Here is a 19,063-nt window from a genome sequence, read left to right on the forward strand (position 1 = left end):
CCCCCCCAACACACACATAATACTAGATCTCGAGGCTGTTCAGCGACAGCAGACGATTCTAGATCGGTAAAAGGAAAAGACCTCTAGCCGCGCAACGAAGACTTGGATGTAAGGAGCATTATTTGCCAGGAAATACGGTGAAGGGTTTTTAAAAAAATATATAAATCACGCTGTTTAATGGGTTTAGAATTACTCTGATAGCTATTGTTGTGTTTGAAAACTGTTTTTGAGATGCAGATTTGACTGGAACATGCGCCCAGAAGGAAGGACGAGGGCTGGAGAAGATGCTTCGAGAATGGTGACAGCACGTTCTGCCTTGGGAGAGACGTGTAGCTTTGTTGTATGGAATCAAATGCTTCTAGATGCCTTACTCACTTTTTTGTTATTTCTCTATGAGACAAATATTTTACAGATCCCACAGCTGGGTCAGATACTCATTGCTGGGGGGGGGGTGATATTGTGAGCTTGGGTTGGGGACTAGATCCCCCATAATCTCTACATTATGTGAAATGTTAAGAGTTTGACCAAATTCATGAGAAACTGATCTACGAAGTGAAAGTACTGGGAGCCTTGGATTGCAGGGCTCACAATTATTGCAGCATCCTAATAACACCCACATCATCAGATGCCTGAAGTTGGCTCCTGATTCTTAATTTCATACAGTCCTTTGAATCCTTAGGTTCGCATATTTGGACAAATTCATAAGGCTAAGGTTATTGGTGGCTACAGCCATGAAGACTATCTTCCTCCTCCACTGCTGGAGACAGTATGCCTCTGAATGCCTGGTGCTGGGCATCAACATTAACAGACCTCGCATCTTGGGTGAATTGGATTGAAAAGATCACAGTTTCTGGAGTTCAAAGGCTTTATTCACAGAATGGACTATTTACAAGATAAGCAGAGGTGAGAGAGAAATAGCAGAAATCCTATCTCAACAAGCTGGAAGAGGACAACAAACAAATAATGGCTCTACTTTTAGGGGTGGAATTAACTTAGAGTCTTAGACAAAGTAAAGACTACAAGCAAGTGCTGGCTAGCTTGCAAGACAAATAGTGCCCTCGTGTGGTTTAAAGTAAAAAAGGTAAAGGGACCCCTGACCAGTCGTGACCGACTCTGGGGTTGCGCTCTTTAGGCCGAGGGAGCCGGTGTTTGTCCGCAGACAGCTTCTGGGTCATGTGGCCAGCATGACTAAGCAGCTTCTGGCGAACCAGAGCAGCGCGCGGAAACACTGTTTACCTTCCTGCCGGAGCGGTATCTATTTATCTACTTGCACTTTGACGTGCTTTCGAACTGCTAGGTTGGCAGGAGCAGGGACCGAGCAACGGGAGCTCACCCCGTCCGTGGTTTAAAGTAGCACATGCATAAACTAATTCAGGAGAAGGAAAGGTATTGCTTTTCTCCAGCAATCACAACTGTGTGGGGCAGGAATGTGGCAGGTCCTGCTTAGAGTTTACCTAGTGACAACTGGCATGATGCAACCAAAATAAGCTTTATTTTAATTCTGGTGTATGTGTGTGGGAGAGACAGAGAGAGATTTAAGCAAATACTTAACTTTCCCATTATAGGGCTGCATATGTCTCTGGGCCTCATTGAGCACAGTGGTACTTGCTTCTGGGCACAGTACTGCCCCTAAGATCTCAGATTAAAACTGCAGAGTGGAAGAAAAGGAGGAGCGTTTTCTGCCTCCCCACTTCCAGCCACTCTCTGAAGACAGGAGAAGAGACCCTCTTAAGAATATTGGGGGGGTAAGCAGGGGAAGGACTAGAGACCATGTGAAAAATGAACATAATATTTTAGCTGCAGTTTATTCATTTTCAGCTTTGTATCCTTGTTATAAAAAAGCACACCTAGACATTCCATTGCTGCACCCAAAACGTTGGTTTAAAGTGCCATTTAGCTCCTAGCTTTCATATCTCAGTTTCTAACCCTGCTTCTGGGTAAACATGCAAAGTGCTGAATTTGGGCAAGATGGTGCCCTGTCTAGGCACTTGCTTTTGAGCAGGCATAGGCAAACTCCAGCCTCCAGATGTTTTGGCACTACAATTCCAATCATCCCTAGCTAACAGGACCAGTGGTAAGTGGTAAGGGATGATGGGAATTGTAGTCTCAAAATATCTGGGGGGCTGGAGTTTGCCTATGCCTGCTTTTGAGGATCCAAAGCTAAACCAGCAAAGTTTGCCAATAAAATTATAAATTCAAAGATCATCTTATTAACCATCTGTGGGTTCTATCCTGCTACTTTTTACTCAAAGCCGATGCACTGGAAAGTAAGAACAGGGTTTACATCCATTAATTTCAATTCATGTCCTGCCTATTTTTCTCAATTTCACAATGGGCAAAATTCTGTTTCACGTATTGTTTCAGAGACTGCAATTAGGTAAGCTCACCTTTAAATGTAAGCTGAATTTAATTTCTTCCTTTATCCCTAACTCTTGAGTAAAATGTAGTTGGATCAAATCCTACATCATCAGAAAAATCAGCATCAAGTAACTACCATGCTAGTTTTCTGAGTGGTGTAACTTTCGGGCGTGTTTTTGGAGCAGGCGCTATAAACCAGACATCATGCGACCACAACTTTTTTTATGGGTCCTTGTTCATGCCTGGTGACTTCTTTCATTGCCTTTAAGTTGCCTCTAGTGGCTTCTTGAAATAGGGTTACTAGACACACACACCCCTTGTCCTTGTCTGATGTGCCTCTCTTCACAATCCTACTTTCCCCCAGAGAGTCAATCTAAGCAAGACAAGCTATTTGAGCATAGCCATAAAGTTCAAAGCCACCTGCCAGCCCAGTCATTGAGCCTGCAGAGGCCTGTTCAATTCCCTCAGAATGAAGAAAACTTCTGTGACTGTGGGGAATAACAGTGGGAGCTCTTGCATCCTGTGTGCGGGCTTCAGGTTGGCTGCTATGGTGCAAACTTAGGTAAGCCAGGAGTCTGCAACTTTTGTGGGCTTAGGTGAACATTTGGACATGTAAGAAACTGTCATGGTTGCCACAGAACACCCATTTCACTGAAGAAAAGTGGGAATACTGAGACCCACCCCAAAACAAATAGGCAAAACATCTACTAAGCACACCCCAAAATAAACACAATAAAGTAGGCCACATCTCCCAGCTAACAGGGCTCTGATGGGCGACGGCTGCTGCTGCTGGAGGCAAGAAGCTTCTGAATACTATTTGCTGGAAGTCGTGTGGAGAATGGCTTTTGCACTCAGGTCCTTCCCATTAGGGTATCTGGTTAGCCACTGAGAGAATGGGATGATGGGTTACATAGGTTTAGATACGCAAGGCTCTTCCATTACTAGCAACCTGCAGTCCTGACACTATTACCTGCTGCTTGCACTTTGGGGGTGTGGGACAATATGCAGAGACCATTCTGCTTTCAATTTACTGACTTGAAAATCATGGTGCCAACCCAACCACAGGCAAACAAGCAGCAACAACAAAGAGAGAGGGCGGTATATTTTCTCTGTCCTCCTTTATCCTCTAAGGAAGGTGTGAGAAACCTTTGGCTCTGTGGATGTCAGTGAACTACAGCTTCCATGCAGCTTAGCAAGCAAGGCCAATAGCCAGGGATGGTGGGAGCTGTAGTTCAAAAACATCTGGAGGGCCAAAGGTGCTCTAGTGATAACTCAAGAAATTAGGACTGTGTTGAAAACACCCACAGGCTTTATTCAGCCTTGACCCTGTATACCTGAAGGAGCGTCTCCACCCCCATCATTCAGCCGGACACTGAGGTCCAGCTCCGAGGGCCCTCTGGCGGTTCCCTCCCTGCGAGAAGTGAGGTTACAGGGAACCAGGCAGAGGGCCTTCTAAGTAGTGGCACCTGCCCTGTGGAATGCCCTCCCACCAGATGTCAAGGAGATAAAGAACTACACAACTTTCCGAAGACATCTTAAGGCACCCCTATATCAGGAAGTGTTTAATGTTTGATATTTTACTGCATTTTTAATATTTTGTTGGGAACGGCTCCAGTGGCTGGGGCAACCTAGTCAGAGGGGTGGCATATAAATATTATTGTTGTTATTGATCCCACAAACATAAGCTGCAAATTTGTTTCATCTTTTTACAAGTGCTCTGAATTTGTGTTAAACTGTGAGGGATTTACTGCTGCATTTTGAAATATTTCAAACTATACCGGTAGGTTGTTAATCCAATTTTGAGGAACTTCTTTTTGTTCAAAGGCATCCCTGTAAGTCAGGGCTGGGGAAGCAAGTAGCTGGGCTACAGATTCCATCATCCTTGACCATGCTGGCTGGGGCTGATGGGAGCTGAAATCCAGCAACATCTGGAGGGCCCCAGGTTGGAGAAAGGTTCCCTAAGATTACCTAACTGCCCCGCTGATGCCATGAAGAACAATCTCCCTTATTGTGGACCATGTTTTACTTGGCCAAAAAAAACCCTCTGCCTAATGCATGAAGCAAGTTGGTGGGTACACATATATATTCATAAACATAATGGTGCATTTTATTTAAGCAAGTGCATGCATAATAAGCACTGTACACAGATTTAAAGAAAACAAGTGCTTGCTTAGTCAATCTACAATGTAAGAGACTTGTCACAAAATGAGGGTGGGGAGAGAGCTACCAGATTTACAATAATCCAGGCACACTTCCTGCTCGGTAGGACTGTGCATCAGATCCTAAACAGGGTCACCTGGCTTTGGTTGAGACAGCCCTTGATTGCTCAGGACCCACCCAGAGTGATCTGAGGCTGTTGAAAGGCAAGGTGATGGGACTGGGGGAGGGTGGAAGGAAGAGAAGAGGCTGGTAGCCTCTGCTGGGTCTACTTCATCAGCAATTCCTTGCAGGGAACACACCGCAGAAGCGACACCTACAACATTAAATGCAGTGTCTCCTTCTCCCATCCGTTCCTGATCACATATTTAATTAAGGGTTTAAAACCCCAATTAGGCATTAGGGATGCCCCCCCCAAATCAAATCAGGGCCCAGATCCAGATTGGGTCAGGTCAGCCCAGTATTTTCCTGCTTTGGATAGGGGTTGATCTGAAGTGCTGAATCTGACTCATCTTTTAGGCTTGGTTCTTTGGCACACTTGCTGAAGGGGCTGGCAGTAGTAGACCTTGGCATCTCAAATCTCAGTGGTGCCCTGTGCGACGACACACACACACACCTGCCTCTTGCCTTCCATTGAACTTCATAGTTGTGGGCCTTCTGCTGCATCCCAGAAGCTCCATGCCCAGTGTAACCAACCCAGTCACACACCTCTAGCTCTGCCCTTGAGGTTGGCTACTGCTGAGGCAAATGTAAGCAGGACAACTTGCTTCAGAGAGAAGGATGCTCATAAATCAATGCATGGATTCTCTTTCGATTTAGATGCTGCAGTTCGTCCAGACTTTAAGCAACTCAGAACTTGGTGACTGCCGGTTTATCTCAGATGGGAGCTGACAGTACAAGAAGTGCCATATTTTAATTTTGGTGAGGAACAGAAGCCAGATATATATATATATCTGCAGCACCAGATGGTGGCAACTCAATACAATCTAATGTTTTGCCAAGTCTTCCAGAGTAAGAGAGAAATATACAAAGCCCAGAGGAATGAAAGCATCAGCAAGTATGACAACATCTCATTGTTGAGAACACACTATTGACTTTTTCCACCCTCAGGGGAGACCTGCAGAAATAGCATTTTCTGCTCGTGCTGGTTTTTAAAGTGGAAAAAGAAAATGATTACTCACTCTCTCTCTCCCTTCTAGTAAAGCAGAGATGGAAACAGGCAGCTGTGATTTCTGTTGCAAAAACAACTCTTGGTTCTGAAAGCAAGAAAACCCAGATTCTTGTGTAAATTAGGCAGTGTTACATCAGTGTGCAAGTTCTGCCTTTCAACAAGGGCCTGCAGATCCATTGCTTCACATTTAACAAGAAAACTGCTGTGTTTCCCCCTCCTTTTACTTCTTCCAGTCACATAATCTTTTAAAAATAAATTTTCCTCCTTTAGAGAAGAGGAGGAGCTGAGGGATCTATAGCAGGGTGAACTGAGAATGTTCTTCAGGAAAACAAGTAGGTAGTCGTGTTGGTCTGCTGTAGTCAAAACAAAATAAAAAAATTCCTTCCAGTAGCACCTCAGAGACCAACTGAGTTTGTTACTGGTATGAGCTTTCGTGTGCATGCACACTTCTTCATGAAAGCTCATACCAATAACAAACTTAGTTGGTCTCTAAGGTGCTACTGGAAGGAATTTTTTTATTTTGTTTCTTCAGAATGATTTTCACATCCATTAACACATATCAGATATTGGAGAATCTAGACTGACACAATGAGCTCTAAGGTCTGGCTTTGTTATCACACCCCGTAGAGTTTTTACGCCTGCAGCCATGCACCTCCACCACAGCTGGTGCTTCTCTTCTCTTTTGATGGCCAGCAAACACTCTGGAAGTTGATGGCAAGCTTCAGCTGGTGTGAAAAGTAGGGTCTGGGGGTCTTCTGGATGGAAAGAGTCCCCATGTGCCAAGCATGCTGCATTAGGGTTGTTGAAAAGGCAAGCAGAAGGGAAATTAAACAACATGGTGTAAGTGGTAGCAAGTCCTTGTATATAGACCAGGTGTTGTGGGGGAAGGAACCTTTGGCTCTCCAGGTGTTGCTGAACTACAACTCCCATCAGCCCAGCAAGCCTGGACAAAGGCCACTGATGATAGGAGCTGTAGTCTGGCAACATCTGGAAAGCTGACGATTCCCCACACCCAGTATATATATTTTCAAAGGAGCACCGGAAGGTCTGCAAACAGAGGTTGGAGGTGGGGTCACTGATGTCCTCCTCTTCATCACAGTGGCTGGTTGTTGTTGTTTGAAAAATGTCTAGACAGGAGATTTCTCTGTGCCAGAAACAATAAACAAATGTGTCCATTTTCTAAAAGTAGAGATCTCTTCTTCTGTCATTTTCAAGGATACCTGGAAAATAGGGAGGAGATTAGCGGGGAAATAGTTAATCTTAAAGAGGAGGATATTAGGGGCAGAAGACAGGGGAGGGCTGATGGAACCTCTGCATTTCATTTACTTATGATTACAGTGGTACCTCGGGTTAAGAACTTAATTTGTTCTGGAGGTCCGTTCTTAACCTGAAACTGTTCTTAACCTGAAGCACCACTTTAGCTAATGGGGCCACCTGCTGCCACCGTGCCGCTGGAGCATGATTTCTGTTCTTATCCTGAAGCACTATTTCTGGGTTAGTGGAGTCTGTAACCAGAAGCGTCTGTAACCCGAGCTACCACTGTAAAGATAATTATTTGTGTCCTCTGGTTGCTCCAGTTTTTTCTCTCTGTAGCAACTTACAGTACAGTGTGAGAACTAAGTTCACAGTTGGGTTTTGTTGTGTATGTCACATTTGCTGTTAATGTGCTTCTTGTCTGATAAAGTTTTGATGATTAAAAAAATTAATTAAGTCATAATAATTAGGCCCATGCTGTTCAATAAGCTAATCAGTTCAATTACGTGTAGGAAAGCTTTTGGCCCTCCAGATGCTGCTGAAGTACAACTCACACTGCCCCAGAGCAAAAGAGAAAACATTTAATGCTATTCTAAGATGGTTTTTGCCTGTTGCTATAAGATCTTGGATTAAAAATAATAAATCCTTACACTTATTAACTGTGTGGAAGGCACATTGCTAGACCATCAAAATATTTTAAATCTATTCATTTAACCCAGGCATGGGGAAACTTGGGCCTGCCAGATGAACTATAACTCCCATCACCCCATACCATGCTGGGGCTCATGGGAGTTGTAGTTCAGGAACATCTGGAGGGCCAAACCCTAATTCTATATCCCCCCTCTCTCTCACTCTCTCACACACACCCCTATTTAATTCTCACAACAACTTTGTGAGGTAGGGTAGGCTGAGAGAAAGCATGACTGACCCAAAGCCAGCCAATAAGCTTAGGCAGAGGATGGTGTGCCAGTTAACCATTGCATGGGCTCTCCATCACTGCCTAGGAGATGAGGGTGAGCTAGAGAAGAGGCCACGGTGGAGGCAATTTTTTCAAGGCAACTGCGGTTTCAGTTACTATAAACAGACCCTAATAAATGTCCTGTGCAACAGGCGGGTTGTTCTGAAAAATAGCTCCATAATCAACACGTCTCAAAAGACACCAGTTTTGAGCACTTGGCGGGCAAAGAACATCATCACCCTACCTAGCAGATCCAAGGCAACACCAATGACAAAGCAGGTGCATGGAGCAACTTAGGACACCATCCATCATGGCTGTAAGAAGAGCCCCAAGACAGCTCAAGCGAGTTGTGACTAGCGCTGTCACTCTGAAAATGCAACCAAAACACATTTTCGAGTTTTACACTATATAGTCTAATAAACCCTAAGCACCACAGAATAAACCATAGAATCATAGAATTGTGGAGTTGGAAGGGACCCCGAGGGTCATCAAGTTCAACTCCTGCCATGCAGGAATCTCAGTTAAAGCCTCCATGACAGATGGCCAGCCAACCTCTGCTTAAGAACCTCCAAGGAAGGAGAGTCCAAGACCACAGAAAGAGTCCATTCCACTGTCAATAGCTCTTGCCATCAGAAAGTTCTTCCTGATGTTTAGTCAGAATCTCCTTTCTTGTAACTTGAAGCCATTGGTTTGAGTCCTACCCTCGAGAGCAGGAGAAAACAAACTTGCTCCATCTTCCATGTGACAACCCTCCAGATATTTGAAGATGGCTGTCGTATCTCTTCTCAGCCTCCTCTTTTCCAGGCTAAACATACCCAGCTCATTCAACCGTTCCTCCTCAGGTTTGGCTTCTAGACCCTTGATCGTCTTGGTCACCTCTTCTGCACATGTTCCAGCTTTTCAATCTCCTTCTTAAATTGTGGTGCCCAAAATTAGACCAAGTATTCCAGATGTGGTTTGACCAAGGCAGAATAAAATGGTACTTTTACTTCCCTTGATCTGGACACTATACTTGTGTTGATGCAGTCTAGAATAGAATTTGCTGCTTTTGCTGCTGCATCACACTGTTGACTCAGATTAAGCTTGTGGTCCACTAAGACCATGGGTAGGCAGACTAAGGCCCAGGAGCCAAATCTGGCCCAATCGCCTACGAAATCTGGCCCACGGATGGTCCAAGAATCAGCGAGTTTTTACATGAGTAGAACGTGTGCTTTTATTTAAAATGCATCTCTGGCTTATTTGTGGGGCATAGGAATTCATTCATTCCCCCCCCCCAAAAAAATAGCCTGGCCCCCCACAAGGTCTGAGGCCCCCCTGCTGAAAAGGTTTGCTGACCCCTGACCAAGACCCCTAGATCCTTTTCACGTGTACAGGTGAAACTCAAAAAATTAGAATATCATGGAAAAGTTTGTTTATTTCAGTAATTCAACTTAAAAGGTGAAACTAATACATGAGGTAGACTCGTGACATGCAAAACGAGATATGTCAAGCCTTTATTTGTTATAATTGTGATGATCATGGCGTGTAGCTGATGAAAACCCCAAATTAACAATCTCAGAAATTAAATATTGTGAAAAGGTGCAGTAGCTATTCAATCCATAGCACCTGCAGTGGGTTCCTGAGCCTTTAAATCGTCTCTCAGTCTGGTTTAGTAGGAAGCACAATCATGAGGAAGGCTGCTGACCTGACAGTTGTGCAGAAAGCCATCATTGAGACTCTCCATAAGGAGGGAAAGCCTCAAAAGGTAATTGCAGAAGTAGTTGGATGTTCCCAAAGTGCTGTATTGAAGCACATTAATGGAAAGTTATGTGGAAGGGAAAAGTGTGGAAGAAAAAGGTGCACAAGCAGCAGGGATGACCGCAACCTGGAGAGGATTGTCAGGAAAAGACCATTCAAACATGTTGGGGACTTTCACAAGGGGTGGACTGAGGCTGGAGTTAGTGCATCAAGAGCCACCACACACAGATGGATCCTGGAGATGGGCTTCAAATGTCGTATTCCTCTTGTCAAGCAGCTCCTGAACAAAAAACAATGTCAGAAGCGTCTTACCTGGGCTAAAGAAAAAAAGAACTGATCTGTTGCTCAGTGGTCCCAAGTCCTCTTTTCTGATGAGAACAACTTTTGCATCTCATTTGTAAACCAAGGACCCAGAGTCTGGAGGAAGAATGGGGAGGCACACAATGCCAGATGCTTGAAGTCCATTGTGAAGTTTCCACAGTCTGTGTTGATTTGGGGAGCCCTGTCATCAGCTGGTGTTGGTCCACTTTGCTTCATTAAGTCCAGGGTCAACACAGCCGTCTACCAGGAGATTTTGGAGCACTTCATGCTTCCTTCCACAGACGAGCTTTATGGGGATGCTGACTTCATTTTCCAGTAGGACTTGGCACCTGCCCACACTACCAAAAGTACCAAAACCTGGTTCAGTGCCCATGGGATTACTGTGCTTGATTGGCCAGCAAACTCGCCTGACCTGAACCCCATAGAGAATCTATGGGGCATTGCCAAGAGAAAGATGAGAGACATGAGACTGAGCAATGCAGAAGAGCTGAAGGCAGCTATTGAAGCATCCTGGTCTTCCATAACACCTCAGCAGTGCCACAGGCTGATAGCATCCATGCCACGCCACATTGAGGCAGTAATTGATGCAAAAGGGGCCCAAACCAAGTACTGAGTACATATGCATGCTTCTACTTCTCAGAGGTCCAATATTGCTCTATTTTCAATCCTTGTTTTGCTGATTTCATTTAATATTCTAATTTTCTGAGATTGTTAATTTGGGGTTTTCAACAGCTGTATGCCATGATCATCACAATTATAACAAAGGCTTGACATATCTTGTTTTGCATGTCATGAGTCTATCTCATATATTAGTTTCACCTTTTAAGTTGAATTACTGAAATAAACGAACTTTTCCACGATATTCTAATTTTTCGAGTTTCACCTGTAGTAAGCCGGGTGTCCCCCATCCTATATTTGTGAATCTGGTTCTTCCTGCCTAAGTGTAGAATCTGACATTTGTCCCTACAGAAATTCATTTTATTAGTTTGGGCCCAGTGCTCCAATCTGTTAGGGACATATTGAATCCTGATTTTGTATTCAAAGGCATTAGTTATTATTAGTATTATTTAGTAAATTCGTATAACTCTCTTTATCCATAGGTCTTAGGGCAGTTTACAACATAAAATTACTATATAAAAACACAAAATACATAATAAAAATAAGAACAAAAACAAACCAATAATGCCTCCTCCCCCGTCACATTTAAAATGGCATTGTATGTCAGTCTGCCAAAGGTGCCTAAAGATGTATAATGAAGGCACCAACTGAATTTCCCTGGGGAGAGCATTCCACAAATGGGGAGCTACTGTGGAAAAGCCGTGTTGCCACCCTCTGGACCGCTCATGGAGGGCTACCTCTCCCTGTTTGGTGTAATCTGCAAATTTGATTACCATCCCTTCAATACCTTCATCCAAGTCATTTATAAAGATGGGCCCAATACAGAACCCTGCAGCCCCCCACTTGTCTCTTTCTTCCAGGGTGATGAGGAACCCTTAGTGAGCAACCAGCTACAAAGCCACCTAACTGTTACCTCACTCAGCCCACATTTTACCACCTTCTCCATAAGAATATACTGGAGGACTTTGGCAAAAACCTTCCTGAGATCAAGATACACTACATCCACAGCATTCCCCTGATCCACCAAGCTTGTAATTCTAATTTTAAAAATGAGATTTCTCTGGCAGGACTTGCTTTTGAAAAACCAATGCTCGGTCTTAGTAATCACAGCATCCTTTTCTAAGTGCTCACCAACTGTTAAATGATCTGCTCTAGGACCTTTCCTGGTATTGATGTTTAGCTGACCAGTTGGTAATTACCGTACCTGGATCTTCTCTTTCCCCCTGTTTGAAGATGGGGACAACGTTTCCCCATCTCCAGTCTGTAGGGACTTCAGCTGTTCTCCAAGAATTCTCAAAGATTATAGACAAAGTCTTGGAGATTACATTCGCAAGTTCCTTGAGCACCCTTGGGTGCAGCTCATCAGGCCCTGGTTATTTGAATTCATTTATTGTAACCAGGTGTTCCCTTACTACCTCTTGTCCTATCTTGGGCTGCACTTCCCTTCTTGCATCATTTATTCTGTTAACACCAGGTTGGGCACTACTTTCATTCTGGGTGAAGACAGAGGCAACTCCCTGTAACTGTTGGCTACTTGTGTATACTCTTTCTTCACGATTCCCCCTTTCTTCCATTTCTTAGACGTACCCTTCTTAAATCTCAGCTCACCTGTAAGCTTCTTATGCAGCCACACTGCTTTCTTTAGATGCCTCCCACTTTTCTTTTTTGTAGGAATTGTCTGCTTTTGTCCCTTCAATATTTCATCTTTAAGGAACTCCCATCCATTTTGGACTCCCTTTTCTTTGAGTATTTCTGACCATGGAATCTCACCCAGTATTTCCTGAAGCTTTTCAAAATCAACCTTCTTAAAATCCAGAGTGCATGCCCAAGTACACTCAGCTTTCCCTTGCCTCTGTGAAACCCAAGAGGACATGGTCATTTCCTCCAAAGTTTCTGAGGACTTCCACTTTGTCCATCAGTTCCTTCCTGTTGGTGAAGACCAGGCCCAAGATAGATGATCTGGTTGTTGCTTCTTCCACCTTCTGGGAAATGAAATGGTCAGTGAGGCAATTGAGGAATTTGTTGGACCTTACATTCTTGGCAGAGTTTGAGTTCTACAGATATTGGGGTAGTTGAAGTCTCCCTTGACTACTATATCTCTCCTTTTTGAATGCTTGGTAATCTGCTCTAGGGAGGCTCAAATTTGTCTTGCTTGTTTCCCATACTCTGTGCTTTAGTATAGAGACATCTGAAACCATGAGTCATTCCCTCTGACTGATTCCTTATTGTAGTTCCCTAGCCTTTACCAAGTTTCTGCAGCACCACCTCAGCTTCCTGTGCATCAGTGAATGTATTATCACTAGTACCAGGTGTTCCCCTGTTGTCTGTAATGTTATCTCACCCTCAAAATTTAATTTAAAGCTCTTCTGATTAGGTTTGTGAGACTCTCAGCAAAGAGATTCTTGCCAATCATTGTGAGGTGCACCCCATCTCTTGCCAGAAGTCCTTCCTCAAGGAAGCAGAGACCATGGTCCAAGAAGCGGAACTCTTCCTGATGACACCACTTGTGTAGCCAATGGTTTACTTCCAGTATTTTCCTCTCTCTTCCTGGGCCATGACCTTCAACAGGAAGCAGTGATGAAAAAACCACCAAGGCCCTTCTGCTTCCCACCCAGAGTCTTGAAGCCCCTTGCTATGGAAGGCTGTCTCTGGTAGTATCATTTGTACCCACATGAATCAAAAGGAAGGGCTTGTGGTCAGTGAGTTTTATAAGGCTTGGCAACTTCTCTGTCACATCATGAACCTTCCAGGACATTCTGTTACCACCACACAGCCTCTGTTCCCCTCAGCAGGGAGTCCCCTACTGCCACCACACCTCTCTTCCTCTTCTGGGGAGTTGTTTTGGAGGAATTGGTACACTGCATCTTCCACAGCCACCTCTGAGTTTTCTGAAGTCTACAACTGCTGTCCTTGCTCCTCTGGCCCAGAATCAGTGTCTGAGATGAGGGCATGGAATCAATTTTGCAACTCCAGTGACGCAGCATGGCTACTGGCACTCCTGGTTCTGTGTGTCACATTCCTCCAGGTGTTTGTCTCCTGCAATGGGCAATCTTCCTCCTCCCTAGGAGCACCCTGCCTGTGTTTCTGTTCCAAGACACTTTGCTCTATCAAGAATTTTCTCATCTATACCAACAGCTCAAAGTGTGAATAGGCAGGCCTCAATTTGATGCACCCTCTCTGCCAGCCAGGCAACCAGCTTTCACCTGGGGCAGGCATAGTTTTGCACATTCTCAGGCAGGAAGTGAAACATGGCACAGGTATTGCAGGTCACTGCAGCAGCTCCCTCGCCATCCATGTCTCTTGGTCCTATGTACACTGTGAGGCGGCACTCCAGGCCTCCCTCTCAAACTCCCCCACTAGATGCCCTCACAAATGCTCCGGTTTACATGTTTTATCATAATACCCAACCATATTATCATACAATCATATCATTCAATGGTGATATCATACGATCATATTGCACAATCACAATATTGCACAATCATTCAACCAGTATTTGTTTCTAATTCATTCAACAGCAGCAATGGGCTGTTGTAACATATCCTTCCAGCATTTTTCATTTAAGTGCTTCTTCTCTCCTGGTCCCTTTCTATTTATAAAAGCCATAACAATCAAAGTAAGCCGATATTTACTTACCTCCCCCAGAAGTCAAACTCTGGCTCATATTTTGTAACCTAGCAGAGCTGGTAGGACAAGCAGATCCAGAATTGAGAGGCTCCTGGACAGACGAAGGACACCTTTCCTGTTGCAAGAGACCCAGCAGGGACCCGTATTTCCCATCTGACACAGACCCCTGCGTCATATGCACGTCGGGCACAGAGGGAGGGTACACTGAAGCTGCAGTCAAATTTGGGTTGCCCCCTGAAGGCAACTGCCATAGCTCTGTAGCTGGTGGTGTGATGCCCTGGAGAAGAGGAGGAGGGTAGGGGTTTGTCGCTGCAGCAGCTGCGTTATCATCGGAGCTGGATAGGTTTAAAGGAGGCGGTGCATGGTACGGCTTAGCCCATTGCGGCGAGAAGTTCCACTGCTGGGGAGATGTGTGGCTTTCTGTTTATTAAAAGGGAGGAAGGCTGTAATCAATGCATTTTTATTGCATTTTGAAATTGTTTTATAATAAATACAACCACCAAAAATGCAGAGAGACCACACGTAAACCAAAACATAAGGATACTCATGACTAAAGGATGTGCTAGGAAAGCATCACTCAGTGGGCACAACCATGAAATCTTTTTCCTTCTTACCCTGTGCAAAGGCTTCCAGGAAGCCCAGCTACTGAAAGACAGAATCATGCCCTCCAGTAGTGTATACCAAGAACCACAGGAGTTTGGTCACCAAAAACCTGCTTCTGTTTTAGCACCTGCATTGCTTAAGTCCTCAAAGTATCTTTGCAAGAGTGGAAGGTAAGGAGAAAGCTAAAACAAATCTCTCCATCTCCAGTGACCCCACACACCCTGGGCCACCCAACCAAGTCCAGTTGTTACCAATCATTCCTGAGTTTGTATCTGTCATGGATTTGAATTGGTCTTTTGTATGTGCCGTGGCTGTTTTAGGCTGTTTCATGTATTTGTATCTGGGTTATAATATTGCCAACCACTTCATGGTACTTCATGCAAATTGATTCATAAATGAAATGGAGGAGAAAGAGGACAGCTGTTCCCCCTCCCCCATCACAAAAAGAGGCAGGAAAACACACAGGAAAATATAGGGTAGCACTTCTTTGATGCCACAGTGTATAACCTCCCTGCAAAGCAGTCAGAATGACTGCTTAGTAAGCAGGTTGTCTGGAAACTATCATGGAGGCTGTGTGCACACTGCACATTCAAAGCACATTCTCTCCATCAAAGAATACTGGGCATTGTAGTATGTTAAAGTTTGATGGAAATTGTGTCTCTGCAATGGCTAAACTACAGTGCACAGAATTCTTTGAGGGAGAGAACCACAGTGCAGCTGTGGCTGTACAAGTTTCTTGTCCACAGTGAGTCAACATTATTACATAAATAACCAGCAGCCAGAAAATGTGGAGGAAAAGCTCACCATGTTTTACAATTCCATCCTCACCACTGTTCTTTCTGCTCAAATCCTGTGGAGTTTTGGATGCGCTCAATGCTCTAGAGAAGTGCTCATCCACCACACTGTTAATGTCTCCTTGGAAGTAGGTAAACACCACACACTGGGCTCCCCACTCTGTTTTCACAGGCTGCTTGCATTTGCTCAGCTTTGTGGAGTCCTTCCTATCTTCCATTTCTAGGGACTTTTGTCTGTGCCTAAAAACGAAGAGAAACAAAGTGATGGAAGAGTGGGTTCTGGCTCAAAAAATGTGCTTCATTAAACTATTTTTAAGTTGCAAATTAAAAGCAAAACAAACAAAACAGATGCAAGGGGTGGGTAATCAACAGGTTGAAAATGACTCAATAATTATGCATACTGGTGATCTCAATAATTTATTTCTGCTTTATATTTTCTTTACAGGAGTTTTGAGATGAAGAGTATATCAAGGGCAGGGAACAAGCTGGCAGTGATCTTTACCTTTGTATACAGTAGTCAATAAAGGCTTTCCATATTTTCACAGATGGGTCTTAATCTCGTTTTCCTTAGTTTTTGTGTTACCCTAAAACCAAACTTTACTGTATCATTTGTCACCGTTTATGTTCTGATCTATCACTGCCTGTGCAGTCAAGAGCAGATTACTCAACAGAGTGGGCCAGGGGGTTGTTTGCTTGAAATTGGCTACAATGATGAAGGAGAAAGAATTGCCTTTCTTGTTAAAGAAGATGGATACAATATAGGGTTGCTGGACCCCAGGGCAGAGCTGATGTCTCCAGGTTCACCTGCCCCCCTCCCCTCCCCCATGGCAAGTGGAGGGCTTGACTCTCCAGGTAGGTAAGAGTGCTTTTAAATTTTATTATTATTAATAATATTTACTAATCATTACTGTGCATGCAGTCAGGAGTGCCAGCTTGGCCCTGTGACTATGAGTGCCCGAGGCCGTGGGTGCCATGCAGTGTGCATGGCCCTGGCACTGAAATATGTTGGTGCCCAGCCCCTTCATGGGGAATTTTGTGGGTGCTCGGGCACCCAGGGCCCCAGGGAGTTGGCACCTATGCAGGTAGGCTTGAAATTATAGTTAGCTTCAGCCCACCAGAACTTCATTAAACTTTGTATTTGTTTTATTTGAATGACATGCTCTCAGTACGTGACTCGTATGTGCCATTCAGTATGGAGGGTTGCAAACTGCAAAGGATATGATTTAAAGGACCGTCATGTTAAATTTATCTAGTCCACCACCGTTGCAAAGCAGATGCCTCCTGGCACTCCATGAAAAGCACACAAACAACACCAGCTTTCCTCTGCTCAGACTCACCAGCAACAGGTATTCAAGGGGCATATTGCCCCTTCCAGTGTTCAAGCTGTGATAGGCTGATAGCCCAAATAAGAACATATGAAGAGCCTGTTGGAATGGGCTAATGACCCATCTAGTCTAGCTTCCTGCTCTCATGGAGATGCCCATGAGAAGCCTGCATGCAGGACCTGAGTGAAACAGCCTGCTTGCAATTCCTAGCAACTGGTATTCAGAAGCATAAAATCTCCAACAGTGAAGGTGGAGCATAGCCTTCTCCTCCACAACTTAGTCTAATCCTCTCTTAAAACCATCCAAGTTGGTGGCCCTCCCTGCTTCCCGTGGGAGTGACTTCTGTAGTTTAACTCCACACTGCCTGAAGAAGCACTTTCTTTTTGTCCCTCCTGAATCACCACATCAGCTTTGTTGGATGTCCAAAAGTTCTGGTGTCATGAGAGGGAGGAATGACAGCACCAGCGCGCAAGGAGGATGCTTCAGCAGGTCTCCTTACCCCTCCCATGGAAAACCAGGGCATAAAGATTTTTGAACAGAACTGCTGGAACCCTGAACAGATTAACATTGCAACGTTTTGTCATTGCAAGTCCCATTTGGCTATTGACAGGCCTCACATCCTCCCATGATGTTACGTGAGCCCTTTAAATGCATTGGGATTGTCCCCATCCTCTCCTCTTACAAAACAAGACATATTTGGATCATTTCTTCTCCAGCTACCCAGGTTTGCTTACCCCAATGTACTGCTTTCTTATCAGCCACCCTGCAGAGTTCCTGTCCCTCCATGCAGCTCATACTGCAGCGATCCAGGTTTCCATCTCCACGCTGATGCTGGAATTCGGCAGCAATCCCAGGGTGAAGAGAAGCCTGTGTCAGATCACACTACTTGTTCTCTGTCCTTCCAGTAATGACTGAACTAGGCGTATCCTTCAGGCTTGCTAGAAGGAATGTGCAAAATGCACCCTGACAAGTCAACCAGGTTTAGAGGTTTCAGGAATGAGGAAAATAAAAAGGGTTGTTTGGTGTGGGTTTCTACAAGGCAGCTTTTGGCAACGAGGAACACAGGCAACCTGAGGAACTGATGCATATATTGATGCATATACTGATGCATATATAGACTCTGGTATCGCCCGGTGTGCCTGGCCAGGGTAAAAAATGCAGCTCTCTCCCACCCCTTACTGTGCAGATACTGAGTCGCAAAGGCAACCCCTTGTTTCACCCTCTCGGCTCCCTCCCACTCTCCCTGCACATTGACTGCCTCCCTGAACTTGTGCATGGTGCAACATTTAAATCCATCCCTTCCCACTTCACCTCATTCCCAGCTGTAACCAAATTTCAGGCAATGGGTGGGAAACCTTTTCTAGCTGACGGGATACATTCCCTTCAAGGGGGGAGCGCTTGCCTTGTGGGGGCTGGGGTAGCGGCATAAGCGAAAATGGGCCTTCCAACAAATGTTTAATTCTACCTTTGTGCAGAGGACTGGTTTCAATATCTTCTATCTATCCAGGCCAGCAAGCATTATTAGATCTCAACAACATGTTCCAACCAGGCACAAATGCTCAAGGGAGTTTGCAAAGGAGGGCCGGTGTGAAGTATGGCCTGGCAAGAGCCCTGGGGGCCAGATGAAAAGAGATGGAGGCCAGCATTTGTCTCCCACTCCAAGCCCTGAGGTGCTCCACCTCTCCCAACTGTCTAATTAGAGCCTATCAATGCTGCCAGTGTCAAGGGAGGGTAGACTTCAGGCTTGTTTGGATCAACTTTATTTTTCACTACAAGAACATCCACCCAAAGCTAGGTTCAAGAGACATGAAGTTAGAATTAAAGGGCAGGTTGCTTCTGGGCACATTCTGAAGCCTGGCCATTCGTTTTCAGCACCAGAACTGAGCTGAGCTCACACGAAAATGCATTCCTGATTATCGTTTTTCATTTTTACAGCCTAATTAGGTAAGTCACGTTGTTGCTACTTTTGTTAAGACAACTCATTACCAAACTTAAAACCATGGAGAGACCTCGTTTGAACAAAGACATTGGATTCTTATCCCATTATACATGACTAAGCCATTTCTCACCTTCTCACCCCTTGCCTTTTCCTGTAAGACCTATTACAGTCGTTAAGAGTCGTCAACAGGCTCATCTCAGC

The 19,063-nt window shown here is 44.7% G+C and overlaps 1 protein-coding gene across 2 annotated transcripts; it reads right to left on the minus strand.

Annotated features, from left to right (window-relative positions):
• Positions 1–4,439: 4,439 nt before the first annotated feature.
• VGLL1 (vestigial like family member 1) lies at positions 4,440–17,879 on the minus strand. 2 transcript variants are annotated; one of them, XM_081179135.1, is made up of 4 exons: positions 17,658–17,879; positions 15,633–15,838; positions 14,211–14,621; positions 4,440–6,906 (listed from the first exon to the last, which is right to left on the minus strand). In XM_081179135.1, exons 2-4 carry the CDS (start codon positions 15,814–15,816, stop codon positions 6,866–6,868), a joined length of 636 nt encoding a protein of 211 aa, XP_081035261.1. In that variant the 5' UTR covers positions 15,817–15,838; positions 17,658–17,879; the 3' UTR covers positions 4,440–6,865. The 2 variants fall into 2 exon arrangements, with proteins under 2 accessions (XP_081035261.1, XP_081035260.1); XM_081179134.1 differs by having other exon boundaries at positions 15,609–15,838; positions 17,658–17,853.
• Positions 17,880–19,063: the final 1,184 nt, after the last annotated feature.

Source organism: Podarcis bocagei (genome assembly GCF_964188305.1).
Source record: "Podarcis bocagei genome assembly, chromosome: Z".
Taxonomy (NCBI): Eukaryota; Metazoa; Chordata; class Lepidosauria; order Squamata; family Lacertidae; genus Podarcis; species Podarcis bocagei.